Source organism: Cryptotermes secundus, unplaced genomic scaffold, assembly GCF_002891405.2.
Source record: "Cryptotermes secundus unplaced genomic scaffold, Csec_1.0 scaffold1089, whole genome shotgun sequence".
Taxonomy (NCBI): Eukaryota; Metazoa; Arthropoda; class Insecta; order Blattodea; family Kalotermitidae; genus Cryptotermes; species Cryptotermes secundus.
The window spans coordinates 427375-438337 of record NW_019731997.1 but is presented as its reverse complement, the minus strand read 5'-3'; the positions used below and the strand labels follow the sequence as shown (position 1 = coordinate 438337).

Here is a 10963-nt window from a genome sequence, read left to right as displayed (position 1 = left end):
ATTTTTCTACTTGCTGTCTCTGTTCATTGTAACAGCCAATTCCTTCCACTTTCTATCCTTAGCACGTGAATCCTTGAACATCGGATGACGAGTATCGTACAATAAAGCATTTTCTTTGACGAACTCTATTATTTGTTCCATCTGCCTACCCATGTCGTTTCACGTACGTATAGATACTGATTGAGTGTGAGTCATGGCCAGCTGGTTATCGGGTGTCAAAGATTCCCGAGGTTCCCGAGTGTCGCGGCTGTGTGCGCGGCCCACTCGGTAAACAACCGCTTTCGTCCCGAGTGCTATATCGTCCGGAATCGTATCGCGTCTGTGTGTGGGAGCCTTTAGAGTAAAACTTGTTTACAACAGGATTTGAGTGGACCTGAAAATGTTTGTATTTCAGGCAAGTTTCTATTCAGCACAAGTCACTTGTGGATAAAAACCATCATGTGGCAGACCTCCCCATCCTACAGAGCACACTCAACGGTAATGGAGGAGAGTAGTAGCATAGATAATTAAAAACAGAGAAAAATAACCACTATCAGTGCTGCACTCAATCTTGAAAGTCACTTAATTGTTATTTAGTGGTAACTAAACAGTGAGAAAAATGCCTTTCCAACAGATGAAAACAACCAGCAGTAGACCCATGACAAAATCAATAAAATCATAAAACAGAAAGTTGCAGTAGGGTGACAAGATGTACAGTAATACTGAAACAGATGAAATGAGCAACAATTGAACTACTGTAGGAAGCTATAACCTATGGAATTCTTAGTCTCACAGTTAATAAATGAAGTACACAATCTGCATATGAATAATTGAGGGTCTACAGCATATTTATGACCTAACACAAATTATGAATTCAAGTTATGTCCACAACTCTTTTACAGAGGTCAATCAATGTTCAGTTCCCCCCCCCCTTTTAAATCTTCCAGCAGTACATTAAAACATTCTGCACATTTTTGCCTGCAATCGACTTAATTCTTTCCTTTTTCTATACTGAAGAAGGAAGTGGCAAGTTCCTCTGAAACACTGGCACCCATTTACCCACATCCCAGAAGAACCTAACCTTGATTATGTCCCACTTGTAAAATGGACATTACCTCTCAAATAGAGAAGTACAGCACACAATTATATGAACAAAAAATAGTGAACATTCAAGTACAATTGTTCATGAAATCATTATATCTTCTTTTGACTTCTGCATTAAACAATGTTTATTTATGTAACACTTGAAGTTTTCATGGCAAATGAATGCACTAAAATCTCGGTGAGTGATTAGCCATGTCAATATTGAACTAAAGATCTTCACAGACCTTCACAATAAGACCAACCCCTCCTGTCAATAAAGATGAGCCCCATTTCAAAACACATAAGTGGTCTTGTAATTAACAGAAATATGGTCATGGGTCCCAATGGGGCCCAAAATCAAGAATGACTATGCTGGTGAAGACCAGCATCAAATTGCTACTGTTCTGCAATGCTACCTCCTATTGGTGCGCTAGTGCATGATGGTTTTCAGCCCAATGCTGATGCAGCTGATCATCTGAGAAGATTTTAGTTGTCATTTGTCTGAGTAGTTTTCCACCAATTCTTGCTCTATATTTTCATGAGAAGATAAATCCAATAAAGGCAGGTTTCTATTTAATCTACATCACACTTTATACAGGTTTTAGAGTATTTAAAAACCAGAGAATAATTCAGAACAGCAACTTATCTGCTAAATGTCTTTCTAACCCGACCACCTTTGCCTACTTTAAATACCTACCCATCGTCCAAAAAAGAGCTTATAAGGCTTCTCTGGTATGTGATTTGAATCCAGACCATAATATTCTAGGAGTTGCAAGCAAACATCTGGATTCTTCAGCTTCACAGAGCCCTCCAGAGGCAAATAGCTGAATGACTGGAAAGCAAAAAATAAGCCCTTTATACTTACGAGATAGTTTACAGCATTACATGATACATTTTAGTATTATCTATACCCCAACCTTCAGGGAACCTGGTGGTATTGGATAAGACACTGGGTTCTCATTCATAGGGTTCTGAGTTCAATATCCAATGATATCTATGCACAAATCTTCCTGCTCACAGATGCTATTTTGTTATTTCATTGGAGGCTATTTAACAATGCTGTCAATATTTAAAGTATACAACATCAGATGGTTGGATGACTGATGAATGATAAATTTGAAAAGATTTAGCCTATTCAAGGTGCTATCTCAATATATGCCTGGAGGGACTGAAGAAAAAAAGAAAAACCTCAGTCAGGATAGCCAGCATCCCAGCCAAGATTCAAACCAAGCACCTCCCAGATACAGGCCTACAGTATCACCCCCAGACAAACCGTTCAGTCCCACAGATTGGAAATGTGACTTCTACTAAAAATAAAACTTAGGGAATGTGAAGGATGCCTGATGATCCAGGATTCAGCCGCGGGGTCCGTCTTGCTGAGACTATGACAATACATGTGTTAACACACAGATGAGGGCCCCGAATTTTTTCTTACGAACTGAGTATTACACAAAAGAATGAACTGATTATCACTCCCTTTTGCAATACTCGGTGTTTAAAAAACATTCTAGCTTCCTTGCAGAGACTATGACAATAAACATTTTTCCAGAGTTAGTTACATTAAATAAGGGATAATACCTGTATTATCCTAGAAATCCCAGTTTCCCCAAAACAATTTTCTCTTCTGATACAAGGAAAACTGTAACAACCTTTAATTTGGTGTACATACCTCAATTTTTGATACTTTTTCTGCCTGGCTCTGCCTGTTGCAGAAAGTTTCAACGTGTATTTTAAATGACAATTCTGGCTTGAAGTATGGTTTCATTAACTCCATGGGGTAAGATCGGACATTCTTGTGCAGCTCTTCTTCTGTTTTACCTTGAGCCCAAAGTTCCATGCAAGAACGTAGCCCCACAGATCGGCTTGCAATCTGCCTAGCAGCTTTCTCAGATGGTAGTTCTACCACCCAGTAAGGCTATAACAAAATGTGGTATCATCACTTCTGATGGAAGTTTATCCTCTACCTGAATAACAGCATCTCAGATCACAGATTGTAAGGGCACCAACTTGCACTCAGGACATAAATTAATTATTTCGAATTATTGGTTTTTGAACTTAGTCCACCATCCGGTAGTTTACAAACTATAGAACACAGCATTATTGAAACTGGATCCATTTCCACCCTCAGGTGAGAGGGGAGACAACTATTCTGTTGGGTCCCTTAGAAAGAACTAACCTCTATCACTGGACAACCCATGTTGTACACAATCATCAGAAATCTACAAGTGTATTACTTCAAATTTCTCAAAATATACGTAATACCCATTACATATGACCTACAGTGTACTACATTCTGTAACACTGCAATGTGGATCAATAGGGACAGATGTATTACATTAACAAGTATATCTATTACAAGCATGGAACAAACTTAAAATACACAAGCTATTCAAATGCTGATACAAACACATCATCATACACCCTAACCTTTGGTGCTATCGCCTATCATGGCAACACTGATGTCTTGAATATTGTACATTAGTGCTTTAAAACGAATAATACATTACTACTTACATGTTGGTTTGGTTTCTCAATCCATCTTATATTAATGTTGAACAGAGAAGCTATGGACTTAATCTCCTACAAAGAAAAGCAGAAAAAATAAACTAAGCTATATCATTCTCGATTTTATTCCACATCTGTTTTCAGTATTATATCATTAGCAATGCTACTGAAGTATTAATAAATCCGACTGACAAAGTTAGGCTGCATCAGTTTAGGTTAGGTAAGTCAGCTCAATTCTGAACACAAATACCAATAGTCTTTCTGTAACTTACAGGCAAACGGAACTCTACATGCTCGTTAGCAAACCACAACAAATATTTCCTCCACTTTTGACTAGTCATTGTTTATATGAAGTAAATTATTATACATCACATTGTATTCTTTCAGCACCACAATATGTTCATTTACATACTACCACGGGTCACTAACTCACATGGTTCCCATGGTTCGACCACATAATAGGGAACTTCTGTTTCTACACACATAACCGTAGTAACACATAAAAATAGAGAAATTAGGAACAATGCATGTAGCGCAGTCTATTATTGAAAATTGTTTACTACGACGTTGCCAACTCTAACATTATATTTTAACATTGGAGTGTTGCCAACATAACAATTATGATGTACTATCAACGACGTGTGGTTCTCACTACCGCTAACTACATTCTGGTTATGTTCTGGTATTTGACGTATGTGACGCCGTGTAGTCCGGTGGAAGTTCAGCGATGTGACGAACGTATTGCCTCCATCTTCAGGATCGTTCAGGATCGAGAGCGATCGGGAGTAAAGCATACAGGTAACCAACAAGAAGTAAGCAGGATCTAGCATGTGGGCGAAAACTTACAGAACTATTGCCAGAAATGTGAAGTGTACGACGCTGCATTATAAAGTGACCTTTGGAAAAATTGCGTAAAAAGCAACATTTTAAGATTAAATAATACGTATCTTAACTTATATATATTTCGTTGTAATATGTAATGAAAACGACGAACAAAATTATTTAGCATATCGTGGTTTGCGAAAATTATATTAACTGTAGGGGACTTCGATCCAAACCTGCGTTCGCGATCGTAGTGTTTGAAAATTTTGTACGTTTGTTGTGAACCACCTATAGAAAAATGAGTTTGCTGAAAAATTCAAGAATCGGTGGTGTCCTGCTAGATATTACTGGCGTTCTAAAAGACGGAGGAATTGCAATTCCCGGATCTGTTGAAGCAGTTCGAAAACTGCGCGAGGCTGGCTTGGCGGTTAAGCTTGTGACTAATGAAACTCAGATAACTCGACGCACAATGGTATCGTGTCTCGTAAATTTAGGTTACTCTGTTCAGGAGCAGGATATTGTGCCCCCTTGCCCTGCATTAATTTCATTACTTCAGCACGAAAACTTGAGACCACATTTGTTGGTGCATCCCAATGTATTACCTGAGTTTGAAGCCATTGATCAAAGCAACCCAAACTGTGTTGTGCTTGGTGATGCTGGAGACAACTTCACATACGAAAACCTGAATAAAGCATTCAGAATCCTAATAAACATGGAAAAACCACGACTATTTTCACTAGGCCAAGGCAGATATTACAGTGACTCTGAAAGTTTGATGTTAGATGTGGGTGTGTTTACAGCTGCACTTGAATACGCTGCTGATGTAAAAGCAGAAATTATAGGTAAGCCACAGCCAGAGTTTTTCAGGTCAGCACTGAGAGACATGGGAGTTGTACCTGAGGAGGCAGTGATGGTTGGTGATGATGTAGTGTCAGATGTGGGAGGGGCACAGAACTGTGGACTTACTGGTGTATTGGTGAGAACTGGGAAGTATCGCCCAGTGGATGAGAAACATCCAACAGTGCATCCTGATGCCATTGTAGATGACTTGGCACATGCTGTGAACTTGATTTTGAAATCCAGGAAATGAGAATGTTATGTAATGTTACACTTCTGACTCAAAATGAAATACAAGCATATCTCATAGAATGTATTGACAATTTTTATCATATACAAGCTCAATTTACACATGTAATGGTGTGACATTTTTCTCAATGCTTCTTATTTTTCACTGATATTTTACTACCAAACACTTTTCTCTTGTGAAACTGATTTTTCTGAACACCTCCCTCTCTTGGAAATTTCAGTTTTGTTTTCCCAAATTTATTCTGTATCCTTGAATTACTTTTAGTCTTGGTTCTGTATTTTAAACCATCTTCCACTTTCTTTCTTTTATGCACTAGTCCTACAGAAGACAGCTTCCTCTTGTTGTGACTTCCTGGCACATCGTCAAAAAGATCTGGAACAAATAAGTTTAATATCTGTATTTTATTAACATTCCTTAAGTGCTGAGGAAAAATGTGCAATAAAATTATAAATATGACATGAAAGAAGAAGCTGGAACTTAAAATCTGTTAACAGACTTGCACAAGAAATGGTTTGGCTATATAAAAGGAATGACAGAATAAAGACACTGAGAAGGGCACTCAACTTACAATTTAAAGAAAAAAAGACATGGGACAACCCAAAACAAGATTACATAAAAAAGTCAGGAAATAGCTGAAATATGGAACAGATTATAGAGACCTTTCATCAATTATTACATATAAAATTGAAACAATGCCAGAAAAACAAGACTGCATACCTTGATGTTTATTTTTTTATTGCTAGTGGGGTGGGACTAAGTCCCTTGTACTGCAGCCACTTCTAGCCAATTGTACTAGCCCCAAATGATACGTGAGGATGATTGTGGAGCAATTGGTGGAATGAAGATTGGCAGGGGAAACCGAAGTACTCGGAGAAAACCTGCCCCAGCGCCATTTTGTCCACCACAAATCCCACTTGACCAGACCCGGGATCGAACCTGGGCCACCGCAGTTGAAAGACAGTGACTAACCACTTAAGCTATGGCGCAGCCATACCTTGATGTTGCTATCCTACTTTGTCAAAATTGACAAAAGATCCTCTAAAATCTTGTAACAAGAGTTGCCTTGTCATAAAAATACTGTGTCTGACATCATCCAGTAGTTGGTGTACTCATATATCTGACATTCACACTGTTTCAGCAACTAGTCTATTTCTGATGTGTAATGTGAAAAGGATCGTACTCAGTTGGGCCCACAATGTCCAAACCAGATCTGGGGCTCACCCAGCCTCCTATGCAATGGATACTGGGGACTCTTTCCCCAGCAATACTGCAACTGAGGTATAAAGCTGACCATGTGCCACCTTCTAGCACCTCAGTGCAACAGTGTGTGTGCAACAATACTTCTGCATCCCCATACATCTTCAAGGCATGGTGCTTGATTATGAACAGAGAAAACTTTACCTTCTAACTTCAGCAGTAGATGGCAGTGAATGGGCAGATTCAAGCTATGACTACTCTACCCCCAAGGAAGGAGCCAAGTGGTAAAGACAGAGATCTAAACACCCCTCTTTGGAATCAAACCCCAACCATCCAGTCCTCATCCAGTTACTTCACAATGACCAACACACAGCTCATCATGTTTGACTGCAGATGTTTCTAGAAAGTTCAGAAGAATTACACGTCCCCGATGAACAAAATTATATAAAGAAGTTGCATCCTGTGGTCAAAGTCTTTACCTTTCTCCGGATTCTGCCCCACCTCCTGTCTATACCATTCCGCATCATCATCTTCATCAGACCTTGCTTCCTGCTGCACTTCTGACAGTGCTTTTTGCATTTCTAATTCATTCTCTGATCTCTTCTGTGTCCCTTTCATTGCTTTCTGCTTCAGCTCTTCCTTCTTTTGGGCTTTCTTTCTTGTGTTTTCTTCCTGAATTTTCCTTCGTTTTTCTTTCAGTTTCCTGTAAAGTTAAAAAATTATTTAAACTGTACAAACTTATCTTGTTGAGTCCTACCAAGCAACATAGTGTACTGGTCAGTACTCCTGCTTTGTATTAGAAGTTCCTGGCTTGAGATCTTGGCACAGATACCAGTTAACCTAACAGGTCTCCTGTGATTTTCCCCAGTCTCTCATTGCAAACATTCCGACAGCCCCATAATTCGTTATTATTCTGCCATTAAATGTTACATACCTGTTCAGTTAATAAAGTGTCATTAATAAAATGTCAGTGATTTATTAAGTCTCAAACTGGTTCTTGAAGTGAATGAAAGAAAGAAAAGGGATGTTGATTACAGCTATTCTTTAGGACTGTGTCCATCATCCCACTTTTTAGGGCCATTATGTCTTACAAATTGGCTGTCTTTCCTTCATCAGGTGAATAGAAACTCAGAAGATCTTATGCAATATATTGCCATGTAGTACGGTGAAAGTCAACTGACATTTTTAAGGAATACATCACCTCCATCTTCAGAAACCAGCTGGCCAGTTAGCTTGTTGCCAATGTGAGAACCCTACATCTAATAGGAACATACTTTGTTGGGCTCCTGGTAGAGCTGTTTTAACAACCTTGGATGATGGTCGAAGTTCAAAGGGGTCTTAATCAGTAGCCACACCATCATGAGAAAACTCCACATCCATCAGTCGGAAAGAGCTTGCTGAATTTCTGTCAACACTGTGCGGACTTGTTTACGTGGCGCCCTGCCTGCCTTTGCAGTTGTACTTATATGGCAGCAACTTCCTGCTGTTTCAGTGATATCTTATTTTCAGATCATCTTTTGTGTGTACTGATAAATAAAATTTTTTGGTCAAAAACTGACAACAAAAGAGCACAAGGCTGCCATCTATTTAAAACAAGATGAAATACTAGCATAATATAAGTGCAGACTTCACACCGTTTCAAACATGTGGTATGGCTACTTGGACAAAGCAGCCAGAGATATTATTTTTTATTATTATTTGTCTCATGGGGTGAGACTGTGTCCACTTGGTACTGTGGCCACTGTTTGGCCTATTGTACCAGCCCTAGATGATAGATGACAATTGTGGAACAATCGGTGGAATGTGAATTAGCAGGGGAAACCAAAGTACTTGGAGAAAACCTGCCCCAGTGCCACTTTGTCCACCACAAATTCCACACGACCTGACCCTGGCTTGAACCCAGACCACTGCAATGGGCAACAGGTGACTAATCACCTGAGCTATGGCATGTCCTAGAGGTGATGTTAGTTGACAGTGGGTTAACATGTCCCCTGATTTGGTTATGACAATGGATTGTTGACAGTATGTTGTGTGTCAAGCAGTTCCTACCCTTTTACATCAAACTGAAAATAAACCTATGAAACAGAAAGAGACAATAGGATAATCTGGNTTTTTTTTGGGGGGGGGGGTATTTTGTGACACTGTCAATCTCTAGACTATGTAGTGTCAGGATAACTGATGAATAAAAAATGTGAAAGGATCTGAAAAATTAAATTTGTGGCCACACTGAGTTATTATCCCAGCTTTTGCCTAAAAGGTCTGACAAAAACCATGAAAAACCTCACTCAGGACAATGCCCTGGCTCACATTCAAACAAAATGCTTTACTGCTGCACCATCCTGCTTGGTTTGGCACTGTAGATAACTATAAATGTGCCAGGATATTTCAACTGGTGAGGAACCAACTATAAAACAGAAGCCTCCAGTCATACCAGCTGACTAACTGCTCAGGTTCTAGGCCGCACCATAACTTGAGCTTCCCACCGCGGTGGTTCGGGTTTGAGCCCGGGTCTGGTCAAGTGGGATTTGTGGTGAACAAAGTGGTGCTGGGGCAGATTTTCTCTAAGGACTTCAGTTTCCCCTGCCAATCTTCATTCCATCAAATTCTCCATCGTCATAATCACCAGGGGCACATACAATAGGCCAATCAGTGGCCGACGTGCCAACTGGACCCAGTTAGACTCCACCCCCCACTGTGAGAATTAAAAAAACTGCTCAGGTTTCAAGCTTAGATTCAAACTGGAGACATATAATAAAAACAAACAATGCTATAAACTTCACCACTATGTTTTGCAGATGGTATCTAGAAAGTTTTCTAAACCAACACTGCAGCCAACTGTTAAGACTGGAACAATGGTTCCCGGGAATCTAACCTCTTCTCTTCTCGCTTCTTCTGTATCAGCAGTCTCTCTTCATCAGTTTTCTCCATGATTTCATGAAAGAGGACCTCACCATTAAGCAACCCCTCTTCTATCTTCATGAGCTGGAAAGTAAATGCACAGTCATTACACTGGTGACATGATAAAATGACCAAATCACAGATGCTGGTGGGGCTGATAACAATTATAAGTAGTATGTCACAGAGTAGTAATGTCCCACCATCTGCAAGAGTTGAGTGAAGAAAACCAAGGTTGATGTCTTCTGGGCTGTGATGCTGTGTAGCTATCAGCATTTCAAAGCAACCAGCTACCTGTGTTCCATGTAGAACAGCAAACTTAGTATAGAAAACAGTAGTGCAGATACAGGCAAAGGCAGAACTGGGGCCCTACACAAACCAGTACATGTAAGGAAAACAGTGTAAAGAATATTGAAGTATCCCTTTTCAAACACTGAAACTACCGCTGTTAGTGACTCCTTCCTCTTCTGGCATACACCCCGTGTATTTAGTTTATACTTCCCATCCCTCCATTATTTAACCCCCCTCCAAGCACTGGCCCTTATTACTGGTATAATTTCTCCCATTCACTCTCCCCTTCAAAAAAAGGTCATGAAACCAGTCTGGACTTATGGAATACAGCTGTGTGGTTGTGCCAGTAAGAGTAACATCCAAAGGATACAGAGATTTCAGAATAAAGTGCTGAGGGGAACAGTAAATGCCCCTTGGTACGCCCATAATAGTGACATCCACAGGGATCTTGGCATTAGGATGGTCACTGCCAAAATTAAAAGGATAGCTAAGAAGCACCAAGATCGGCTTCACCAACACACCAACATGGTAGCAATACAGATTCTTGACAACGCAAGGACAGTGAGAAGGCTCAAGAGACTCAAGCCATTTGAACTAGTGTAATGCAAGTGTGCATTAGTGTAAATACTGACATGGGTGTCACAACAGTGTGCTCAAGACACCAGATGCTGGGACACACCAGTGGGCATAGTCTTAGACGTTTGGTTATAGTTGTAGTAGTTTAAGTGAGAACAGACATGATCATTAGTCTTTGACTAGTTGCATTGTTAGAATGGCAAAAGATGAGATATATATATATATATGAGGGTGAGTCAAATGAAAACCTTAAATTTGTAATAAAAAATCAAAATTTCGTGCCATTATCCTGTAAGTTGGTACGCGTGCTACAAACAGCGTGCAGAATGGCCTGTAGGTTGCAACATAGTGCAGATGCACGAACACCGTCACAGCACCAGTATAAGATGGCTGCCCCACTTGAGACTTGCACCAAGGAAGAACAGCGTTCTGTTATTCGGTTTTTGTGTAGTGAAGATGTGAAACCTACTGAAATTTATCGAAGAATGAAGTTTCAGTATGGTGATGCATGTTTGTCACAGCAGCAAG

General features: G+C 39.8%; 4 protein-coding genes across 12 annotated transcripts in view; 2 read left to right on the top strand and 2 right to left on the bottom strand.

Annotated features, from left to right (window-relative positions):
* Positions 1-4110, bottom strand: part of LOC111867502 (tRNA (guanine(10)-N2)-methyltransferase homolog) — a 21843-nt gene extending 17733 nt beyond the window's left edge. For both annotated transcript variants that reach the window (XR_002843360.2, XM_023857445.2), the window contains exons 1-4: positions 3840-4110; positions 3577-3642; positions 2732-2977; positions 1760-1894 (exon numbers count right to left, since the gene is read on the bottom strand). Coding sequence is in view for 1 of the 2 variants with exons in the window: in XM_023857445.2 (XP_023713213.1) it covers positions 1760-1894; positions 2732-2977; positions 3577-3642; positions 3840-3908 (516 nt within the window). In the remaining variant the exon portion in view is untranslated. The remainder of the gene's footprint in view (positions 1-1759; positions 1895-2731; positions 2978-3576; positions 3643-3839) is intronic.
* Positions 4111-4259: 149 nt separating this feature from the next.
* LOC111867512 (protein-lysine methyltransferase METTL21D) overlaps positions 4260-10963 on the top strand; it is a 16106-nt gene continuing 9402 nt past the window's right edge. For 2 of the 3 annotated variants that reach the window (XM_023857464.2, XM_023857467.2), the window contains exon 1: positions 4260-4365. The gene's annotated coding sequence lies outside the window, so the exon portion shown is untranslated. The remainder of the gene's footprint in view (positions 4366-10963) is intronic. The other variant, XM_023857466.2, reaches the window with a different exon arrangement.
* On the top strand, positions 4373-5560 carry LOC111867511 (phospholysine phosphohistidine inorganic pyrophosphate phosphatase). Its single transcript, XM_023857462.2, has one exon. The coding sequence runs from the start codon at positions 4688-4690 to the stop codon at positions 5477-5479; it is 792 nt and encodes a 263-aa protein (XP_023713230.1). The 5' UTR covers positions 4373-4687; the 3' UTR covers positions 5480-5560.
* LOC111867510 (protein Peter pan) overlaps positions 5522-10963 on the bottom strand; it is a 13378-nt gene continuing 7936 nt past the window's right edge. For all 6 annotated transcript variants that reach the window (XM_023857461.2, XM_023857457.2, XM_023857459.2 and 3 more), the window contains 3 exons: positions 9546-9655; positions 7153-7376; positions 5522-5848 (listed from right to left, as the gene is read on the bottom strand). In XM_023857461.2, the coding sequence (XP_023713229.1) occupies positions 5601-5848; positions 7153-7376; positions 9546-9655 (582 nt within the window). In that variant the 3' untranslated portion in view covers positions 5522-5600. The remainder of the gene's footprint in view (positions 5849-7152; positions 7377-9545; positions 9656-10963) is intronic.

What these genes read in the sequence shown, in the direction of transcription:
- LOC111867511 (XM_023857462.2), top strand. Translation starts at nt 4,688, where the DNA reads ATGAGTTTGCTGAAAAATTCAAGAATCGGTGGTGTCCTGCTAGATATT.